Below are 22,657 nucleotides of genomic sequence, written 5' to 3' on the forward strand. Positions count from 1 at the left end.
ATGGACACTGGGCTGCTGATGGACACTGGGCTGCTGATGGACACTGGGCTGCTGATGGACACTGGGCTGCTTTTGAGGGTGATCACAGTGTTTGGAAATTAGATAGCAGTGATAGTTACAAAACCTTGTAAAAAACGCTGAAAACCAATTGTAGGGTTTGAAAGAGGGAGTTGTGTGGTATGTGAGTTCTCAGTTAAGAAAAAAGCCTTCAGGTGTTTCCATTTCAGAGGAGGCCAAAGCGGCCTTTGGAGGAACACCAGAGCCAGGGCCTGCTTGGGAGGGTCTGACGCCAGTGGGGTGGTAATGCGTGTCTGTGGTGTGCGTGTGTGGTGCACGCGTGTGGTGTGTGCCTGTGATGCATGATGTCTCTGTGTGGTGTGTGGTGTGCGTGCGTGGCATGCGTGTGTGGCATTTGTGTGTGTGTGGCATGTGTGGCGGGTGTGGCATGTGTGGCGGGTGTGGTGTGTGTGGTGCATGTATGGTGTATGTGTGTGGTGTGTGTATGGTGTGTGTGTTGTGTGTTGTGTGTGGTGTGTGTGCTGTGTGTGATGTGTGGGGTGTGTGTGTGCTGTGTGTGGTGTGGAGTGTGTGTGTGTGGTGTGTGTGGTTGGGTGTGTGTGGTGTGGGGTGTGTGGGTATATGTATGTGGTGTGTGTGTGGTCTCTGTGGTGTGTGTGGTGTGTGTATGGTGTGGGGGGTGTGCGGTGTGGGGTGCGTGTGTGTGTGGTGTGTGTGCAGTGTGTGTGGTGTGTTTGTGGTGTGTGTGTGTGTGTGTGTCCCTGTACATTCCTGCACACATGTGCACACTGTGCTCCTGATGCCTTTAAAACTATCCCACAGATGTCTAAGGTACACTAAGTGAGAAAACCAAAGTGCAAAACAGGGCTTAACATTTATGTTGAAAAAGAGAAAGAAAAAACATTTCACAAAGGGTGGGTGGAGGGAGACTTATTATTTTAGAGATACGTTCAGACATAGTCACAGAATCCACAAGGCTGGGACTGGCTTCACAATCATCCCAGGTGGGAGTAGGTGGTGGGAAGGTGGGGGTTCCTCGAACTATTCTCCCTTCTTCTTGGATATGTTTGAATTTTTCAAAATGAAAAGACAGAGGCAGACAGACATAGTACATACATGCCTGTAGGTGAGATTCTGAAGAAGTTACTGTAAGCACACGGCAAAGCAGTGGACACTACTTACATGCCTACAGCATGTCTGGAAGGACACCCAGGGACCTGGTGGCCTCTGAGAGGACAGGTGCTGGACAAGGAGACCTACTCTTCACTGTACGTACCCTTCTGTAGTGTCAAATGCCATGTCATGTGCTTACATTTTTTAAATCTCACCATTTTGAGAAATAGTGAACCCTGAGGACATCATGCTAAGTGAAATAAGACAGTCACTTAGCCACCCTCACCATGGGAGGGCTGCCAGGTTCAGCTCTGCTGTGGGGGTATGGGGACACCTGGGAGAGCCTGTTTCCACCGTCAGGACTGACCTCAGAAGCCTAGCTCCACATGGCGCCAGGAGAGGCTGTCCTCCCGCGGCCCACAGCCAAGGTTTGCTTTCAGCTTTCAGATGACCCAACACATTTCTTGTGGCAGGGAATGTTGGCCATCCAGCCACCTGTCAGTCTTCCTCCTTCCTTGCTGGCAGACCCTGGCTGTGTCAGGGCATGAGCCTAGCTTCGGGGAGCCAGATCTTCAGCTTCATGTGTCATTGCTGAAGCACTGGGTCCAGGGGTTCGGGGGGCATGTGGCCTGGCTCTGCCTGAGGCGATATCAGGGGAAGTTAGCCAGATGACTCCCAGGAAAGACTCCCTTAGGGTGAAAAGTCAGGGGAAACCCTTACCCACCACTCACTTTCTGCCTGGGATGCCCTCCTGTGAGGTGTCTGCAGCCCTGGCAGTCCTCTTATAGCCAGGAGGCCAGCTCTATGACAGAAGTCAACATCCGGAAGACGATGGTGGGCAGCTGGCTGCTGCTGAACCGTGGGCTGCTGGTCTCCGAGCAGCTCAGGAGTGGGCACGGACTGTCCTCATGGCTGGAAGCAGCTTGGGCTGCCACTGCTGTTGCTCATAGGCCCATGAATACCCATTTTACAGAAGAGAAAACTGAGGCTCAGGGGAAATGAGTTGCCTGAGGTCACACAGCTCTCTTTGAGGAAGCCGGGGCTCCAACTCAGGCCCCTTGGGACTCTAAAGCTGGACCCATGTCCACTGTCCGGGGCTGCACCTACAGCTCCTGTCCTCACCCCCACAGTGTGGCTGCCTGGATTCCTCGCTGGCTCTAGTCCATAGAAGCTCTGTGACCTTTGCAGGGCACTTGCCTCCCCATGCCTGTGTCCTTGTCTGTAAACAGGGACAATAATGGCCCCACCTTATGGGTTGCGGTAATGAGCCCACAGAACTAAAGGGCCTGGCACGTGGCCAGCACTTGTTGGCCAGATGGTTTTTATTACTTTATTTCTCCAGCCGCAAGGTGCTAAGCCTCCAGGGACTTGACACCCAATGGTCACAGGGTCCTCAGGCTGTGAGGGGCCATCTGCCCCTCAGAAGCCACCATAGCTAGTGGAACCCAGGGCCCTACTGAGTGCCTGTCCTACCGTCAGCCTGCTGTGTGGCCCAGGGTCAGTCAGTCACTCTCTGTGAAGGAAGGCCTCCCTACCTGCTCGTAGGCTTGGGCCAGATGAGCTCCACAGGCCCCTTCGGCTCAGCCCTTAGGATCTGGGGAGCAGCCACCTATCCACCACCACCCTGATCCTTCTCTACACAGCGGTAGGGATACCCCAAGGGTGAAAATCTGATGCTGTTCTTCCTCGCTTAAAACCTTGCATGGCTCCCCACTACCCTTGCACACCTGCAGGGCCTGCGTGCTGCCCACTTCTCCAGGCTCCCCTCGTGCTGCCTCTCCTGTCCTCCACTCCCCGCCAGGCCTTTGGCACAGCTGTTTCCACTGCCTGTGGCGCTTGGCCATTCCTTCTGCCTGTTGACTCTTGCTCTTCAGCCTCAGCTCCAATGTCCCTACCTTGGAGAGGAGTTCCTCTCCCCTATCTAAACTAGGATCCTCTCAGAGAGCTCTTGTTGCACCTCATACTCCCCTTTACAGCAGAATTAGTTAAGTATTAGCATGGGTGGTGATCAGATGACATCTTCCCCTACTGGACTGGTGGCTCCACTAGGGGAGGGACCTGGCTGACCTGCTTGCTGCTGGATCTCAGCATCCTGACCACAGCCTGCATGCTGTAGGTGCTCAATACGTGCTGTCCGAATAAGTACTTCTGTGTGTGTGTGTGTGTGTGTGTGTGTGTGTGTGTGTGTGTGTGTGTGAGAGAGAGAGAGAGAGAGCCAGAGTGTGGGGTTCTTGGTGGTGGGGTACAGTTGTATGTGTGTGTGTGGGGTTGTGTGTGGTCCCTGCAGGCCCCCAGCTGAAGTTAGATGTATGGGCCAGCAAGCCGCCTGGTCCATCTGTTTGAGAGCCGGGGCTGGGGGTCCCTGCACACCTCCCCACTGCAGCACGCACTGAGATTTGGTCTCCCACTAGTCTGTAAACTTCCTGAGGGCAGGTACAGGGTCTGTTTTGACTCTTTTCTATCTGCAACACAAAGAACTGTGCCTGGCCTCAGATTGTTGATGGATGGGAAGATAGGTGGGTAGAGACCCCAGGTCTCTCATCTTACCCTCAAGATTTGCCCTTGTCACTGCTCTCTGACAAAGCCTGGGTTTGGGCAGGACGCCCTTCCGTGCCCCAGTGTGGGGTCCAGTCTCATGGCAGCAGGTCTGCACTCTTGCTCTCAGGCTCCTGGCTGGGATGGAGGGGGGCATGCCTGGGTCGAGGATCTGTCCACCTACCTGATCCAGGTCATAGAGCTTCTGCAGGGGGCTTCTCATCTCCCCACCAAGCCATCTGGAGCCCAGGGCTGTGTTTCCAAATGCTGTGGGCATAAGGAGAGAGGTGTCACCACCATATCAGAGGGACTTGCGTGGACCTGGGGGGGTTGGCCAACCCATCTAGGCACATTTGACCCACCTCTGGCACTCAGTTTCCTAGGGGCTTGGTGGAGTGGGGGACGGCAGGGGGTACTAATGGGTCAGAATTACATCAGGGTAGTATCTTGTGTCATTCCTGCTCCCATGTCCTACCCTCCAAAGTTGGAGGGTACGAGGCAAGAGGGGACAAGAGGGGACAAGTGGGAAGGTGATACCCAGCCCACCAGCCCTCTAGGAAAGGCCAGATCACCCAACCTCACCCACTGCCATCTGCCCTGGCCTCATGCCCCACCCCGTGGGGCTCACCAGGCTGGCTGGCTGCCCAGCACCCTCAGATCCTGTGTGTGGGCAGCCAGAAAGGTTTGGGCAACAGTGGAGATGGCACAGTGGGCTGCAGCCTCTCAGTGCCACCTTGCTAGGCTGGGTGACCCACTGTGGATGCCTGTGGCAGCAGTGCTTCTCCATCAGGGAATATGCCACTTCACATGGAAGCAGGTCTAGCTATCTCCAGATGAGAAGAGGGATGCTGTCTGTCTGTCTCCAGCTGAGGACAGTGATGCTGTCTGTCTGTCTCCTGGCTGGGGAAGGCGATGCTGTCTATCTGTCTCCCAACTGAGGAAAGTGATGCTGTCTGTCTGTCTGTCTCCCGGCCGAGGAAAGCGATGCTGTCTGTCTGTCTCCCGGCTTGGGACAGGGATGCTGTCTGTGTGTCTGTCTCCCGCCTGAGGACAGCAATGCTGTCTGTCTGTCTCCCGGCTTGGGACAGGGATGCTGTCTGTGTGTCTGTCTCCTGGCTGAGGACAGCGATGCTGTCTGTCTGTCTCCCGGCTGAGGACAGGGATGCTGTCTGTGTGTCTGTCTCCCGGCTGAGGACAGGGATGCTGTCTGTCTGTCTGGATGCTGTCTGTCTGTCTCCTGGCTGGGGACAGGGATGCTGTCTGTCTGTCTCCTGGCTGGGGACAGGGATGCTGTCTGTCTGTCTCCCGGCTGAGTACAGTGATGCTGTCTATCTGTCTCCCGGCTGAGGACAGGGATGCTGTCTGTTTGTCTCCCGGCTGAGGACAGGGATGCTGTCTGTTTGTCTCCCGGCTGAGGACAGGGATGCTGTCTGTCTGTCTGTCTCCTTGCTGCACTCCTCAGTTTTCCTAGAACTATTACCAGTAAAAATCCATTTACCTATAAGTATATTCCTTTGCTCAAAATCTGTTTTAAGGAATATCTTTTTAAGCATAGTCAATTAATATTAATATGTTCTCAGTAATATAGCCAATATATATGATCATATGCTTCTGGATCCCATTCTCAAGAATATGATTATGCATATTAATAAACTAATAAGGTGTTAGGCGATCTTTGAAAAGATCTCAAAAACTGGCAAGCCTTCTGCTAGACTGATCAAGGAGAAAATAGAAAAGACTCAAATTACTAAAAATAGGAAAGAAAGAGGGGATATTACTACTGACCTTAAAGAAACAAGAAAGGATTACGAGAGAACTCTGAACAATTGTAGCCCAACAAATGAGAAAACATACAAGAAACAGACAAATTCCTAGAAAGACAGAAATTCCTGAAATTGACTCAAGAAGAAATATAAAATCTCAGCAGACCCATAACAAATCAAGATGTTGAATTAGTAATAAAAAAAAATTCCCACAAACAAAAGCCCAGGATCAGATGGCTTCACTGGTAAATTTTACTAAATGTTTAAAGAATTAACACCAATCTTTCATAAACTCTTCCAAAAAACAGAAGAGGGGAGAACACTTCCCAACTCATTACATGACGCCAGTATTATCTAGATGCCCAAACCAGACAAAGACATCACAAGAAAAGGGAACTACAGAGCCATGCCCCTTATGAATATAAGTGCAAAGTTCTCAAAAAAATACAGGCAAACCAAAAATAACATCCTATGAAAAAGTTTATACACCATGACCAAGTAGGATGGATTCCAGGAATGCAAGATTGGCTAAATATACACAAATCAATCAATGTAATACACTATATTAATAGAATCAAGAAAAAAGCCCACACGCTCGTCAATAAATGCAGAAAAAGCATTGGACAAAATTCAATACCCTTCTTCATGACAAAACACACTAAACAGCTTAAGAATAGAAGGAAACTGATAAAGGGCCAAACTGATAAAGGGCATCAACGAAAAACCCTCAGATAACTTTATAGTGAAAGACTGGAAGCTTTCTCCCTAAGATCAGGAGCAAGGCAAGAGTGCCTGCTTTTGCCAGTTCTATTAATTGTACTGGAGGTTTTATCCAGGGTAATTGGGCAGGGAAAATAAATAAAAGGCATCCAGGTTGGAAAGTAAGAAGTAAAACTATGTCTGTTCATAGATGACATAACCGTATATATATATGGAAAACCCTAAAGAATTCACAAACCATAAGAGCTAATAAATGGGTTCAGCAAGGTTGCAGGATACAAGATTAATATACAAAAGTCAATTATATTTCTATATACTAGCAATGAATAATCAAACAACATCAAAAATAATAAAGTAATAAAGAAGAAGTTGGTAACAAAGGAAGTATAAGACCTGTACACTGAAAACTATGAGACATCGTTGAAGGAAATTAAAGACCCAAATGAACGGAAAGACATTTCAGGTTTGTGGATTGGAATACTTAATGTTGTGAAGACGGCAATACTCCCCAAAGTCATTTACAGATTCTTTACAATTCCTGTCAAAATCCCAGCTGCCTTTTTCTGCCAAAATTGACAGCTGATCTTTAAATTCTTGTGGAAATTGAAGGGATTCAGAATATCCAAAACAATCTCGAAAAAGAACAAAGTTAGAGGATTCGCATTTCCTGATACCGCAACTTTACTATACAGCCACAATAATCAAAACTGTGTGGTGCTGGCTAGGAGAGACATATAGATGAATGAAATGGCATTGAAAGTTCAGAAACAAACCCTTACATTTGTGGTCAGTTGATTATTGATGAGGGAGCCAAGACAATTCAATGGGGAAAGGACAGTCTACAATAAATGGTGCTGAGACAGCTGGATATTCACATGCAAAAGAATGAAGTTGTACCCTGTCTTCATACCACATACAAAAACTAACTCAAAATGGATCATAGCCCTAAACATTGAAGTTAAAACTGTGAAACTCTTAAGTGAAAACACCGACATAAATCTCCATGACCTTGGATTAGGTGATGATGTATTAGATATGACACCAAAAGCACAAAGCAACAAAATTTTAAAAAAAATAGATAAACTGGACTACATCAATATTAAAAACATTTGTGCTACAAAGCACACTATCAAGAAGGTGAAATGACAATCCACAGTTGGGAGAAAATATTTGCAAATTATCTCTCTGATAAGGAACTAGTACCCATAACGTATGGAGAACTCTTACAATGAAAGAGACAACCCAATTTTTTAAATGGGCAAAGAATCTGAATAGACATTTCTCCAAAGATATACATATGGCAATAAGCACATGAAAAGGTGCACAACATCACTAGCCATTAGTGAAATAGAAATCAACACCATGAGGATGGTTATTTAAAAAGACAGTAAATAACAAGGATGTGGAGAATTTGGAGCCCTCATATATTGCTGGTGGGGATGTAAAGTGGTGCATCCATGAGGGAAAACAGCTTGGCAGTTTCTTAAAAAGCTAAGCTTAGAATTACCATGCAACCCAGCAATTCCTCTCCTAAGTATATTCCTAGAACTGAAAACTTGTTCACACAAAAACGTGTTCACAAATGTTCCCATCGGCGTTATTCATGATAGCCCCAAAATGGAAACAACCCAAATCCATCAGCTGATGAATGGATGATAAAAATGTGGTATATCCATAACATGGGCTATTAATTGGCCATAAAAGGAATGAAGAATTGACTCATGCTTCCGTATGGCTGAACCTTGTAAACGTTATGTTAAGTGAAAGAAGCCAGACATAAAAGGCCACCTAAGACATGATTCCATTTATGTGAAATGGCTGTCTTAATATGTCCATAAGAGTTCATAAGAACATTGAATACTTATAAGAATATGTTCAAGAATTCAGGAACATGTGAGAAAGGAAGGATAAATGCTTCTGTGATCCTTGGCCTTCAACCAAATGAAGAGTCTATAAATGTTGCTAAGAAGAATCTATTCACTTGAGACAAACTTCTGGCACACCAGTAAACTTGGGAAACCTCTGGAGTTTCTGGTCCAGTAGGTTGGGGGGTGGGGCCCAAGAATCTGCATTTCCAGCAGCTCCAGGTGAGGCTGCGGCTGCTGGTCTGGGAGCACGCTTTGACACCGGCTGCGCCGGTGCAGTGCCTGGCAGGCAGAACATGGTCTGTGCTGAATAAACAGAGGTTCATGGAAGGAATAGATGGCAGCTGGATGGGCCTCGCGCTGGTCTCCAGAACCCTAAAGCCCATCGTCCAGAACCCTGCTGTGTGTACCTGAAGCCCACTGTCCAGGGTCCTGCCACCCCCTGCCTGCCTCAGGCCCCCTATGTGCCCCAGGCCACGTCCTGTAAGGCCCAGGAATAAGGGCTAGACTCCAGTGACCAGGGCATGCAGAGGAGGCTGAGGAGGTTCAGGGCCACCTGTGTCTCCAGGCCACTGACCAGCCCAGCATTTGACCTTGCGTCTCCAGACAGAGTCAGAGATCTGAACTGCTGGACATGTCCCAGGAAGCACACCGTCATCGAAAAAGGAGCTGACAAGAGAGGGCAGCAATGTTGGCTGGTCATGCAGGTGCAGGGAGACCCAGGCTGGGTCTGGCCTGAGTCTAGCAGCAGCCATGGGGAGCTCCGCTGGTGCCACACCAGGCAGGGCAGGGCCAGGCACCCCATGAGAGGAGGCCGGGCCTTCTAGCCATGTTGCAGATGAGACGTGTCCCTTTCCTGGCGACTGTGGCTGGGGACTGAGGAAGAACTGGTGCTCAGCAACTTGTGTTCTTTGGACAGGGGGTGGAGGGGCAGTCGCCGTAACTGACAAGCAGACCCAGGCCTGTCTCCACCCCAGGGCCCTGCTACTCGGAGGCTCCCAGCCTTCCGGAAATGCCAGCCCTTGCATAAGGCCTCTCATTTCCTGGCCAGACCACAGCCTGCAGGAAAGTGGGTACCATAACAGCCCCCAGGGGCCAGTGGGTAGAAGGGACAAGGGAGCAGGCACCAGAGAGAGCCCAGAATAGCTGCGGCCAGTGATTACAGGGCTGGGCCGCCTCCACCCAGCCCCACCCTGCCCGCCACCCTGCCCTGAGGAGCCTGGGCCCTGCAGACGGGCAGGCTGCCATGGAGGGACAGATGGGCACAGGAGGTCAGAAGGGGGTATCTTGAGGATCCCTGGGTCCACCCCTGACTTGGCCAGCTAGGGGCTGGCCCCCCCAAACAGGGCCACACTGGGGCATCCACCCCCTCCACCCCCATCATCCCAAACTCCCTTGTCTGTGTCCTCTGTACCCCAGCCCCTCCACTGGGCCCTAGGTCCCAGGCTCCCTGCCACCCCCTGCCAAGGGGACAGTGGAGCAGATAGGACGGGAAGAGCCAGGCAGCGTAGCCCAGGAGGGCCCATCCCAGAGTGGCACAGGGAAAGCCACGGGGTGACTGCTTAGAAAAAGGAAACAAAACCAGCAGGAGGTTAGGGAGACAGGGGAGAGAAGGGGGAGAGGATGATGGGAAGGGAGGAAGGACAGGAGGAGTGCCAAAAACAGTGACAGAGACAGGGAGACAGTGATGGATGACAGGGCCCGAGGCTGGGAGAAAGAGGAGGAAGAGACAGAAGGAGACAAAGCATGGTGGGGGGTGCAGGCCCCAGCACAGTGCCGGGTGCTTAGTGCACACTGACATGCTTACCCCTCTTAGGTAGAAACCATCATTATCCCACTTGACAGAGGGGGAAACTGAGGCAAAGAAACTTGCCCAAGGCCTCACAGCTTCCTTGCTGTGCCAGAAACAGAATTTGACACCAGGCCACCAGTGCCAGCATCTGCACCCTTAACACCCATGCTGCCCTGCCTCTGGGTGCCCCCTCATCCTGACACCTGTCCCCCCTTGCGGCACCCGTAGGCAAGTGGGCCCCATTTCACTGACCCATGAGGAAATACCAGCCCAGGGAGGGAGAGCAGAGAGAGCTGCTCAAGGCCACGCGATTGCCACACACAGGACACCGGCACACGTCATGTTGCAAGGCCTCCTCTGCCAATCAAGATACCAGGTGAAACACCACACTAGAAACCTACAGCAGAAGCACGACCATCCTCCTCTGCATGCCCACCACCCTCCGCATGCCCACCTCAGCCAAAGCAGAGCTCGCGCCCTGTGAGGGCACAGCCATCATGTGGGGGGATGCTGTTTGGAGACTCCCCAGTCCAGCAAGCAAAGATGATGACACTCGGCTTCTCGTTAATAAGTTCCAGCAGGTCACAGTGTTGCAAGAGGAGACAAGCACGGCAGCCAGGCCCCAGCAAGCTCCCACCAGCAGGCATGGGCTCCCACGTGGCCTCCGAGGGCCTCTGCCCTGCCCCATTCCTTCCCCCAGGGGGTTTCTGGGGTGACCTGCATGTCTCAGAGTCAGGGACATTCTTTCCGGGGATCAGGCCCAAGGGAGGGACACATTGGACAAGCCCTTCACTTATTATAAGAAGCAATTCTGCTGTTTAGGGGAGAGAACTAGAGATCTCTCCACATGTATTTAGTTCAAACTCCATTTGCTGAACTCCACAGGCCATCTAGACAAGACAGGGAGCCTGGGATCTAGGGCCCAGTGGAGGGGCTGGGGTATAGAGGACACAGACAAGAATGGAACCCCAGTCTGCCCAGATCCTCCCTGGGCACAGTCCTGTCGGCTGTGCCTCCAGAACCCTCCGGACCCCCATTTCCACCTTCCCTGCCCACGGCCAGCCCCGGGTAGGCCCCAGGGCTCTCCCTGGGACGATTACCAAGACTGGAGGGAGACACCTCACCTGTCTCCTATTTCTCCTCGCCCCACCTTGGTGATCTCTAAACCCACAGGGCTTCTCACTCCTTACAGCAATCCCTGGTTCCCCCCAGGCCCACCAGTGCACCACCACCCTTCGCAGTTCACCGCTCAGCTCCAGCCACGGCCCTCTTTATTGCTGAAATCTTTTGAGTTCTGTGTAGGTTGATCACTCTGGAAGGTCAGTTCTACAAGGAAGGGGACTTTTTGCTTTTCTGTAACCCCTGCAACCTTGCCCAGTGCCAGTGACTATTTATTTAAAGACTGATGCCCTCTGACAGCCATAGGAAGAACACCCCAGCCCCTAGCATCCCATTCAAGACTATTCATGACTGAGCCCCAGCTTAGAGTATCTTCCTGCCTCCCATCCCACCATTCTCTCTCAAGGACCCGGAGCCCCACCCACAGCACATCCCTTCACACCCCAGGCCATTTCACTCCTCCATGCTTTTCTCTGTGCCATTCCTTCTGCTTGCAGTTTCCTCTCCTCATTTTCCTACCTGTTAAACTCCTGTGCAGCTTTCAAAGCCCAACACAAATGCCCCTGCCCTGTAGAATGGAAAGAAAAAGGATTTGGGGTTTCAACTGGGATTTAAATCCTGGCCCCATACTTCCTGAGTTGAGCAAGTAACTTCCTTTCTCTTGATCTTTTCTTTTCTGCAAAATAGGATTGCCAATTCCTGTTCTGCAGAGCTGCCCACCTGCCAGCTTGCCTCTTCTCACGGTACTCTCTGGAGGTCCTCTGAACTCGGGATACTCCAGCAGTACCTGAAGATGGACAGCAGCAAGGGGAGCATCTACCAATTTGGTTCCAGCGGCCACTCCCCCTCCCTTTGCCCACCCACCAGAGGAGGATGCCTGCCAGGCCTTCAGCCCATGTGATTCCGATAAGCTCCCCTACGCCTCCACCACCTGCTGGGATAGGCATGTGGCCTAGGCCTGTCCAATCACAGCCTCTCAGCCCTTCCTGCCACCTGACTGGCTCAGAGACAAGCACTTGAGACCCAGACCGGGCCAATGGATGCCTCCTTGGGACTTTGGCTGGAATCAGTGGCAAAGGAGCCCTCTCTGGCTTTGGGTTGGAGTTGCCGAACTGGTGCAGCTGAGAGTGAGGCTATGGCAGAGAAAAGCTAAACCACAGCTGGAGGTGTGATCTGAACCCCAAGATCTATGCCTGTCTGAGGCAGAGGCACCTGGCCTTTTCAGTCACAGGCACAGACCCACTCCCAGCTGAAGGGAGTCTGAATCGGGTTGGGTTTGTCCTCGCCGAGGCTACCATTGTGTGCCATCGGGTGGCCCACAGTCTTAGCTTCCTTGCCTGCCTGGGGGTGAGCAGGGGCTGGGATGGGATGCAGAGGCCTACCTGGCTCCAAGAGGAACACCTGTGACTCCAAACACTGGGACAGATGCTCAGTCCTGCGGCCACGGGAGTGGAATGGGGGAAGGGGGCTGGTGCCAACACTGCTCTTGCCGGTGTCTCAGAGGCAGAAGGCATAGAGCTGAGATCTTGGATTTTCATATTAAAAATGTAAGCTCCTCGAGGCAGGGGTATTTCTAAGTTTTGTTGCCCACTGTCTCCCAGCACCTGCACGGGCAGGCAACCAACAGGTCCGTGGTCTGTGGTGTGCCAGCCACGGGAAGCATGGCCACCATGCCCAGGCAAGAACACAGAGGGAGCCAAGGGGCCGCAGGAGACCCAGGGGTCTGCCATTGGGAGCTGCCACTGGGCACTGGGGGTGAGGGTGGAGTGATGAGGGCAGCAGTGCTCTGGGCAGCTGCCCCACCTTCTTGGAATCTTCTCCTCCCTGGGACCCTAAGCAGAAGGCCAGTGCTGGTGGTGGAGCCCTGGGGCTGAGACTGTGGCTGTGGAGGGGCTGCTGCAGACTTCCCCCTACTAGAATGTCTCTGAGCTCCCTGGGGTAGCAAGAGCCCCAGGCCTGAGCCAGTAGCCCTTCAGTGGCCCCTTGCCCAACTTACGGCAGCACCTCTTGCTCTGGAGAAGGAGGGGACAGTGCTGGGCCTGCCCTCCTGGGAGAAGGGGCTGAAATTCCTCCTGAGTCCTGGAGCCCTCATCCCCAGGCCAGAAGCCCTCACAGGGCACAGACCACATCCCTTCCAACTCAGGCATGGCTGCAGAGACACTGTAGGCCCTCGTGAGGCGATTTCCAGAGGCCAAGGGCAGGGGAATGCCCCTCCAGCAGCACTAGCCTGGCAGGAAAAGGCCTTTCCCAGCTGAGTGCCCTCCCCGTGTGTCACCTGCAGGCCCACAAGCATAGTCTCAGCCAAAGCTTCAGCTCAGGGCTTGGGAGAGAGAAAAGCCAGTGTGAGAGGCTGGATAGGTTGGTCTGATTAACCCTTACTCACCCACGGTCACTCACAAAGCTGTGATGGCTGGAAACGGGACATGGGAGAGGTACAATAGAGCCTGACAGAAACAGAGAGAGATTCTGAGATGCTGGGTGAGAAGGTCATGGCCAGCAGCAGGACAGGCCAGGTGGGGAGCCCAGCCTGCGCAGAGGCTGGGAAGGGAGGTTCGGAGCCCTCCTCCTAACACCTGCTGTCTCTTCCCAGGCTCTGCAGGAGAGGGAGGGAGGTCAGAAGGAACAAAGGCCAGAAGGTGACTAGTACCTTGGTTTGTTTCTCATCCCTCAAACCTGGGTAGAGTAGGTGACAGGAGAGACGTGTCCCACAGAGACATGGGGACGCAGACACTCCATGCAGTCACTCAAAGATGTGTGCTCCTTTGCAGACACTCCCCGGGATCCAGGCACTCGGGTGTCCTCTAACATCCCACGCTGAGCCCTGAGGGGCCAGTAGCCACCAAGCCCTGCCCTGTCAGTACTGGGTAAACATCTGTCTCCTGAATGACTGGGTGGACAGAGGCTGTGGCAGCCACAGACACTGAGTCCACACCCCAGACTGCCAGGAGACTCTCCGCTCAACACCACCAGCCAGCTCACAGAAGGGGTTGTGGGGGTGCTGGAAAGAGACACCCCAGCCCTATCCCATGGGCTTGGGGAGGCAGCCAGGTCTGACCTGCTGTGTCTGGACACACAAGGGCAACGGGCAGTGTGAGGGTCAGGGGGATTGGGCAGAGGCCTCCCCAGGCCCTGATATCCTCAAGTCTTGGCACCCCCACTGCCCAACATCCCCGCCCACCCTGGACCGAGTTACTTACTCCCTGGGACTGTGTCTGCCAGGTTCCAAGGGTGGGGCCCAGGATTCTCAGAGCCCACACTGGGGGTGGGGAGGCGGACTGAGTTGTCCTACCCAGCACACATACCACATACAAGGAAAGGCAAACAGCCCTGAGGTCAGGAGACCGGGGCGCTGGCTGGGCCCCTCCAGCCCCAAATAGGTTGTGTAGCCAGCACGTTGTCACCACACCTGTCTCCCCACTCTCTGGCCTACTTCAGTTTGTGTGAAATGGGTTGATGGGAGGCTTCACATGAGCTGAGGAGAGACTCAGAGCAAAGACTCAGCACCGGTGGGGCCCAGGACACTCAGCTCTGCGGATTCATGACTAACTGCCTCAGTTTCCCCAGCCAGACCACGAGGTGGGTGCACAGGAGTCCCAAGCCCTACCCAGTGTGGATTTCAGGGTGGGGCAGGGAGTGGCACCGGCTGCACAGTAGGACAACCAAGGGACCGGACCGAGTGGCCCAAGCTTCCCCTCCTATGCGCATGGGCCCAGCAGCGCTCACGTCCAGGGGCTGTGGGGTGCGCAGGGGAAGAGGGCGAAGGTAAGGGAGACGGCCTTCCCGGATTGGCCAAATGCCCTCTGCCCACCACAACTGACCCCGGTCTCCAGGCACCGGCTGTGGGATTCAAATAGTCACCGCTCTGGGAGTGGGGAGATAACTCCGGAGGAGTAGCAAGAGCCTTTGCTCGCGGGGGCGTCTAGAGCCTTTCTGTGCCCCACCAGCGCCCCTGCCTGGCACCCCTAGCCCAGGAAGGAGACGGCAGGTGTCCACGCCGCTGTCGAGGGGTCTGGCCGCGATGGGAAGCGCGAGGAGCCAGGTTTGGCTGCGGGTGCGCGGTTGGGCCGGCGGGCACTCACCCGGGCGCCGGGCGCGGGGCGCGGCGCATAGGAGCAGGAGCGCGGCGCCCAGACAGGCGGCCGCCAGCACGCGCCGCCGCCAGCAGCGCCTCCCCATGCTGTGCCGGGCGCACGGCGGAGGACAGTCCGCTGGATCCGGCTGGGGGCGGAGGTGCCCTGGCCCAGGACCCGGCCCCCGCAGCGCAGCGCCTATCCAGACGCGCGGCGCGGCGCAGGGCAGGGGAGCACAGCAGCTGGACCCCAGCCCCACCAGCCCCTGAGAGTCGCTGGGGACTGAGGAGGCAGGACACAGTGGGGCCGCAAGCCCGGTCCTCTTTTCGTGCCTCCACCCTCACCCGACGGAATGGGGCCGAAGTCCAGGGCGCTAGGGCGGAGACTGATTGGGGAAGCCCCTCGCCCCTAGGCTCCGCCCCTAGGGTTTGCCCAGGGGTGCCATTATCCACCCAAGGCCAAGAGGCATTGTCGCGGTGGCGTGCCCCACCCCGAGCGGTGTCCCCTTGCCTTTTTGCTGCCTTATATGCCAGGGGCCCAAGGACTGATCTGGGATGAACCAAGGAGCCTAGTAGAGCGTTGCCCTGTCCATGGCTCTCCGGGACCCTCGTCCTCAGTAGGAGGCCTATGAGTGTCCCTCCCTCCCCGACCCAAGGCTACCCTGCAGCCTTGCTTTCCTCCAGGGTCTCCAGGTCCTGCCTGAATCTAGCTCATGCAGGTGGCACTGGTCTCTGGACAGAGAGGTAGGGTCTCAGCTCACATCTCCCGGGGAATGGAGCTTGTTGTGCCTCATCGTGTCACCCACAACTTCTCTGGGCACCACGTGAGCACTGAGGACTTGCCAGGGACTGTGTGTGTGTGTGGGGGGGGGGGGGGGGTGGAGGGGGCGAGGTGAGAGTAAAATCCAGCCTTTGAAAGACACACACATCCAGCTAGCCCTGTGGGCGGGAGCCCACATCTAACCACAGGGTCTTGCTGCCCAGAAGTCAGGCTAGCAGGGAACTGGAGGGTGTGGCTGGCACTGTGTGCGCGGATGAGTGCGTTGGAGACAACATTTAGCAGTGTGAGTGCATGGGATAGGGTACTACATTAAACTCTAGGGTTTTTTTGGAGTTTTTTGTATAAATGTGAGGGACACAAGTGCAGGTTTTTTACATGGAAATATGCAGTGGTGAGGTCTGGGCTTTCCGTGTAACCATCACCTAAATAATGTCCATTGTACCCATTAAATAATTCCTCATCCCTCCCATCCCGCTCACTCTCCTACCCTTCCAAGTCTCCAGTGTCTCTTATTCCGCACTCTAAGCTCCAGTTGTTAAACTGTTCTTGAAAAATCTGGTGACTCCAAACCCACCTGCTTCTGGCAAATGACTAGTTTCTGTTACAGTGGTGAAATAAAAATTTCTTCCTATTATATTTATTTAAGTTGCGGAAATCTATTTAAGGAAGAATATTAAGCAAATAATAGTTCTGCTGGTTTTGAGATACAGCTTTAAATGGTGATGATGGTCTCAAAGGACAGAGGAGTGGGAGTCCCGACTCACAGTAAGCCAGAAGCTTCTTATCATGACTTTTCTGGCCTTGGGGAACCTCCAGCCCACCCCCAGACTGGCCCAGGACCCAGGGATTCCAGGTCATCTGCATTCCCTGCCGGAGCTAACTCGCATCCAAAGGTGCCTTCCAAATTTCCCCAGACCGGCATTCCCTGGCCCCACTGCCAGCCTGGAATCCTTAGCGCGCCTTGCTCTTATGTTCTGCCACCTGGTGGCCAAAGTTGGGAATAACATCTCAGCCCTTCATCTGGAGATGTCCCTGGAAATGGGGTCCCTGAAGAGAGGTAGAGATGGTCTTGGGTCTTGGGGTGGGAGGGTGCAGATGCCTGGCTAGACGCTCGGGGCCTCGGGAGCTTCCCTGCCAAGATGCCCTCTCCCAGGGACTCGCATTCATTCATTCATTCGACAGTTACAGAACACCCACGCCGTGCTGAGGCCTGGGTGGAGAGGGTGAGACCCATGCAGTGTCTGCCCTCACAGCATTTCCATTACAGATGGGAAGCACGGAAAATCAGGACAGAGAGATGGAGCGGTGAATGATGCTGTGAAGAAAACACAGCGGGTACCAGGAAGGAAAGTGTGGCCGGTATAAGGAGGGTGCTGGGGCAGGCCTCGGGGAGGTGCCATTGGAGCAGAGATGTGACTCCAGGGAGCAGAAGCCAGCAGGTACCATTGCAAAGGCCCTGAGGTGATGTTCCAGTTGCTGTTGCTAGGTAACAAACTGCCCTAAAATTTGGCCACTTAAGAAAACCATTTAAATGTTGCTCACAATTTTGTGTATTGGGAATTGGGGCATGGGCTTGGCTGAGTGCTCATGGGACTCTCAGGCTGCCGCAGTCAGAAGGCAGCTGGCACTGCATCACTGGAAGGCTCACCCAGGCTGAGTGTCCCACTGGCTCACACTGGCAGGTGGTGTCCGTCTGGGAGCCCTGCTGGGCAGCGATCCAAGGATCCCCTCAGGGCACCCTTCATTCTGGGGGCCTCCTGGGGCACCCTCCAGCCTGGGGACCTCCTCGGGGCACCCTCTGGCCTGGGGTCCTCCTGGGGGCACCCTCCCGCCTGGGGGTCTCCTTGGGCCACCCTCTGGCCTCCAGACCTCCTCGGGGCACCCTCTGGCCTGGGGCCCGGTGTGCTGCTCCTACAGAGCCTGGCTGTGTGGCCATTTTCTGACCTGGCCTGGGGCTGCCTTTTGTTGGTTACCCAAAAACTGCTGAGGCTGGACCAGACACAGGAGTGGGGCCACACCCACCAGCAGTGCCCAGGAATTTGTGGGCATGTTTTAGAACCACCACCTCCTGTCCTAGGAGCAGCAGGGAGGTTCTGGAGTGGGCGAGAGTGAATGGGTGAAGTCAGAGAGGCAGACAGGGAGTCCAGATCCCACGGGTGGGTTTTTCTAAGCACAGAGGGAAGCCGTCCATGAAGAACAGCTGAATCACAGACAGCACCTCTGCTGCTCTGTGGGAGGCAGGGAGGAGGTGGGGGCCAGGAGAGGAGCCAGAGCTGTCTCTGTGAGAGACGATGCTTTTTTTTCCATGGAGGAAACTGTTAGAAAAATAATACTTCATCTTGTCTGGCACGTATTCTGTGTGAGGCACTATTCTAAGCCCTTCATGCGTGTTATCTCATGTGATCCTCAGATGCATCCTATGAGGTACATAATAGACTCTCATTTTACAGATGAGGAAACTGAGGCACCAAGAGGCTCAGTAACTTACCCAAGGACACAGCTAGAGAGTGATGTAGCCAGGGTTGTTTGAACCTAGCAGCCTGCCATATTTAACTTCTGTGAGATCTTCATTCTCTTTTTTTTTCTTTTTTTTTGATCACTTGCCTAGCCTGGAGTGAAGTGGCGCAGTCTCGGCTCACTGCAAACTCCGCCTCCTGGGTTCAAGCGATTCTCCTGCCTCAGCCTCTCAAGTAGCCGGATTACAGGCGCCCACCACCATGCGTGGCTAATTTTGTTTTTTTAGTAGAGACGGGGTTTCGCCATATTGCCCAGGCTAGTCTCGGACTCCTGACCTCAGGTCATCCTCCCGCCTCAGCCTCCCAAAATGCTGGGATTACAGGCATGAGCCACCGTGTCAGCCAAGATCTTTGTGCTTTTAAATAGTTAGGCAATGTTTGTTTGCTTTTAATTAAACTATTTTGGGGTCACTAGATTTGTGTGCAGTTGTAAGGAAGAAAGATCCCATGTCCCCTTTACCCACTTTCCCCCAGTGCTAAGATCTTGCAGAACCACAGTGCAGTAGCCCAGTCGGGATGTGACATGGACGCCATCCACACGACTTCTGCACAATGTTCACCTTTTCACAAATTGGTTGCTGATGTTTAAAACTCAGGAGATTTCAGAAAACCTGCTGGACTTCTGGCTGCTCTTGAGCCATGAGATGCGGGGCGTCCTGTGCAGCGGGCCCTGAGACCAGGTCTCAGTGCAGTTTGTTAAGGGTCTGTCTGTTGGGGAGTGCATGGTGAGCTGGGCAGGGGAAGCAACTGACCGAGGTGCAATCTCCCCACCCTGAGGGGCAAGGGACCTGGGTGCTTAGGGGCTGCTCCCTGGGCAGGTGGGGAGGGGCTGCTAATTCTCCACCCTTCCAGCTGCCCTCTGAGTGGGAAGAGGACACTCAGGGTCATCAGAAGACACCCTTGAGAAGACAGCCGAAGGTGCTGGCCGCTGGCATCCAGGCCGCACAACTTCTGTCTTGGGCACTCTGTTCCCAGGGCCTGCAACAGCACCTGTCATAAGAAGGATTGAGTGTGGGATGCTTAAGCCTGAGTGCCTTTCTGCATGCTCTGTCCCAGGTGGCCCCGGCTGGTGAGGAGCAGAGATGCCACAGGCCCAGTATGAGAACAAACCTTTTCCTTCTTCATTCACACAATACGACATGCCCCAGTCACCAAAGTACATGTGGGCAGCTGGCAGCCAGCAGCCATCTTTTCAGCTGGGTGTCTCCTCCAGCTAGGTGTCCCAGTGAACTCAACTCTGACACCAGCTGCTGGAGATGGCATGAGATCCCACAGGTTGAGGACTCAGTCCCACAAGATCGCCCCCCACTTCAGATGCTGCAAGCACAGGTTGTGGTCTGTGGACTGTGGTTCTGACCACAGTCTGGCTATAAACTGGGGTTTCCAGGGTTCATTTAATTTGCTACTGTGGCTCATGAAACTCAGCGAAACCCTTTATTATTGATGTGTACTGGTTTCTTATAAAGGACATTACAAAGAATATACACGAACAGCCAGATGGATGAGATGCCCAGGATGAGGTGTGGGGAAGAGGCACAGAGCTTCTATGCCTTCCCTGGGCATGCCAGTCTCCAGGAATCTGCCTGTGCTCAGCTGTTGGGAAGTTCTTCTGAACCCTGTCCTTTTGGGTTTTTAGGGAGGCTTCATGACCTACATGATTGACTAAATCATTGGCCTTTGGTGATCAACTCAGCCTTCAGCTTCTCTCTCCTCCCCAAAGTCAGGGGGCTGCTGAAGGTTCCAACCCTCTAATCACAGGTTGGTTCCCTTGTCAACCAGCCCCCATCCTAAGGATATCAGGGATCTGCCAAGAGTTCCCTCATTAGAACAAAAGAGCTCCGCTCCTGTCACCCAGGAAATTCCAACAGATTTAGGAGCTCTGTGTCAGGAACCAGGGTCAAAGACCAAATGCTAGAACAAAAGATTCTCCTAGAGTTTCTATCTACCAGGGCCTCAGGGACTTTGTGGCAGGAACAGGGAAGAGACCAAAGCCCGTTTCTTATTCTATCACAGTCTCACATCGCCCCCATTAAAGGCACCCTCCCTGTGCTGCATAAGGGCCAGCATGGATGGGAGGGTGCTAGAGCCAGACCTCTGGGTCCTCAGGGCTCCAATCTCAGCTCCCCCCATGACTGCCTGTGTAACCCTGGGCAAGTCCCCTCACTCTCTCCACCTGTGTCTTCATCCTTAAAATGGGGGCAACAAACCCCTCAGGGCTGACCCACAGGATGCTCTCAGAGGAGCAAGCACTCAGAAGGCAGCTGGGCTTCCATGTGCGGGCCCTGCACTGGGGCTTGCCTAATGGCACTCCGCCACCTTGCAGCCGAGCTGTCCATCACCACCCACTCGTGTGGACAGGACATGGCCAAAGGCCACAGGGCTGGTCAGGCTCTGCACTGGGTACACCCAGGTGTGTCGCTTCCCCCAGACTGCTGGAATTCAGCTTTGGCCACTTCTTGGCTGTGTGAGGGAGACCCGGGCCTTGGTTTCTCCATCCGTAGTATAGGGCTCATGAAGAGTGCTTTCTGGCAGAGTTGTTAACAGATTTGGGGATGAGGGTCATCCCTCAGGCAGGTCCTTCAAAAAGAGCTTTGGGAGGGGGTAGAGCGGTGTGCCCCCCAGCAGGAGCTGAAGAGGGCACACCTGCCACTGAGGGCCCCCACCGCACCTGTCACCCAGCCCCCCAGTGGGAGCCAAGGAGGGCACACCTGCTGCTGGGGGCTCCCGCTCCACCTGTCACCCCAACCCCCAGCAGGAGGTAGCAGGAGGAGGGGATCTACACTCTGTGCCCGGTTCAGTGTCACGTGGCTCCCCATCTCCTCATCATCAAGATGCAAATCCCCACATAGAATGCTTGGTGTGGTGCGCCAGAGGGCTGCCACAGCACACCCCAGCATTAGAGCCCCACCCACCCCCTAAAGCTGTCCGGGACAGCACAGCCCTCCTGGAAGGGGAAATGAGCCCAGCCCCCCTCCCCATTGTGAAGCCTGCCCTCCCACAGAGCACTGTCCTCCCCGGGTCAGCTCTGCAAGTGCCCTGCCTGAGGCCAGTGACCCTCCGACCTGCTCATGGCTCCCTGCACAGGCTGGATGCCCAATGAGAGGCTGGAGGAGGTGGCCCTAGGGCTGGAGGTCCCCGCCCTGCTGGGCCCTATCTGCCCAGTCTCTTCCTGGCCTCCCCACAGTGCTGGCCTCTGCCTCCATCTCAGTCACACATGTCCAGCCTCCAGGCGCTGTGCTCTGGCCTGCCCCTGCGGCCCCTCCCAGAGAACCGGGGACGCCAGGCTGGGGTGCCCCATGCCCCAGTCAGGACCCCCGGCCTCAACCCCGCGGAGAAACAGGTAAGCTCCCTAGGCCTTGGCCTCTAGGCGTCCTCCAGGTGGTCCATAGTGAGCACCCAGGCTTCCTGCCCTCTTGGTGGGAGCTGCTCAGCTGCCCACCCTGGACTCCAGGGGCTCCAGCCTGTGTGGGTGCAATGCACAGTGGACTCTGTCTCTTGGGTGCAGCCGTCCTTGGGTGCAGGATTGCCATGCCTGTTTACAGATGAGGACCCTGAGGCTCAAGGTCAGCAGCCGGTCAGTGGTGGCACTTTGGCCACCTTCAGTGGGAGGAGGCCTTGGGCGGCTGTGAAGTGTCCCATACCCAGCACCGGGTCCGTCCCAACATGCAGAACGTTTGCGCACAGGTCAGCTCTTGTTTTCATTTGCAAATGTCCCTCCTGCAAATCCGGAGAACTTGGCTGCATGGCTGAACCCTGTAGCCGGCAGGCAGGTGCTAGGGAAAGATGGGCTGAGGCCAGTATCCCCTCACCTAACAGCAAAGCAGTCCAGGGATGGTGCACGCTTGCCAGTGGTGCCCTGTCTGGGAACCTCCCTTTTGTCATTTGTCAGCTTGAGATGAAAATGGTGACACCAGGGGGTTGTGGAGAAGAGTAATGAAATAAAGTAGGTGACATGGTTATATAGACTTTCCTCCCACTTTTTACTGAAACAATTCAAGAATTTCAGAAACAGTAGGGAAGTGGAAACTGCAAACAAGCATAAAGATTAAAAGAGGAATCCTACCTCCCCAGATAAAGATGGCTGGCCTTTGCACCGGAGCCCCCTGGACTTTTCTGGAGCCACCCACAGAGGCCTAACAGGACACAGTGGGGACAGTAGGGGTCGCTCAGGGCAGAGCTGGCGCTGGAGAAGGGGGAAAGGGGAAGCAGGTTGGTGGGTGTGGGGGTGGAGAGGAGTTGGGGGGCTAGGAGGATGCTGGGGGTCCTTGTGGGAGTAGGGCACTGGGGGCAGGAGGCTCGGGTGCTGGAGGGAAAAGGAGATGGGGGAGGGGCCCGGAGGGTAGGTTAGGTGGTGGGCACTGGGAGG

At 54.3% G+C, this 22,657-nt stretch overlaps 3 protein-coding genes across 4 annotated transcripts in view; 2 read left to right on the plus strand and 1 right to left on the minus strand.

The window, feature by feature from the left end:
• Positions 1-15,279, minus strand: part of CHST13 (carbohydrate sulfotransferase 13) — an 18,836-nt gene extending 3,557 nt beyond the window's left edge. The window contains exons 1-2 of the mRNA XM_032149904.2: positions 15,005-15,279; positions 3,851-3,933 (exon numbers count right to left, since the gene is read on the minus strand). Coding sequence (XP_032005795.1) covers positions 3,851-3,933; positions 15,005-15,101 — 180 coding nt within the window. The 5' untranslated portion in view covers positions 15,102-15,279. The remainder of the gene's footprint in view (positions 1-3,850; positions 3,934-15,004) is intronic.
• CUNH3orf22 (chromosome unknown C3orf22 homolog) overlaps positions 1-17,149 on the plus strand; it is a 36,651-nt gene extending 19,502 nt beyond the window's left edge. The window contains exon 5 of the mRNA XM_058437378.1: positions 17,043-17,149. Within this exon, the coding sequence (XP_058293361.1) occupies positions 17,043-17,140 (98 nt within the window). The 3' untranslated portion in view covers positions 17,141-17,149. The remainder of the gene's footprint in view (positions 1-17,042) is intronic.
• A 4,302-nt stretch (positions 17,150-21,451) lies between these two features.
• Positions 21,452-22,657, plus strand: part of UROC1 (urocanate hydratase 1) — a 36,019-nt gene continuing 34,813 nt past the window's right edge. Inside the window, exon 1 of one of the 2 annotated variants that reach the window (XM_032149111.2) lies at positions 21,452-21,631. In XM_032149111.2, coding sequence (XP_032005002.1) covers positions 21,506-21,631 — 126 coding nt within the window. In that variant the 5' untranslated portion in view covers positions 21,452-21,505. The remainder of the gene's footprint in view (positions 21,632-22,657) is intronic. The other variant, XM_032149112.1, reaches the window with a different exon arrangement.

This window comes from Hylobates moloch, unplaced genomic scaffold (genome assembly GCF_009828535.3).
Source record: "Hylobates moloch isolate HMO894 unplaced genomic scaffold, HMol_V3 SCAFFOLD_4, whole genome shotgun sequence".
In the NCBI taxonomy this organism is placed as follows: Eukaryota; Metazoa; Chordata; class Mammalia; order Primates; family Hylobatidae; genus Hylobates; species Hylobates moloch.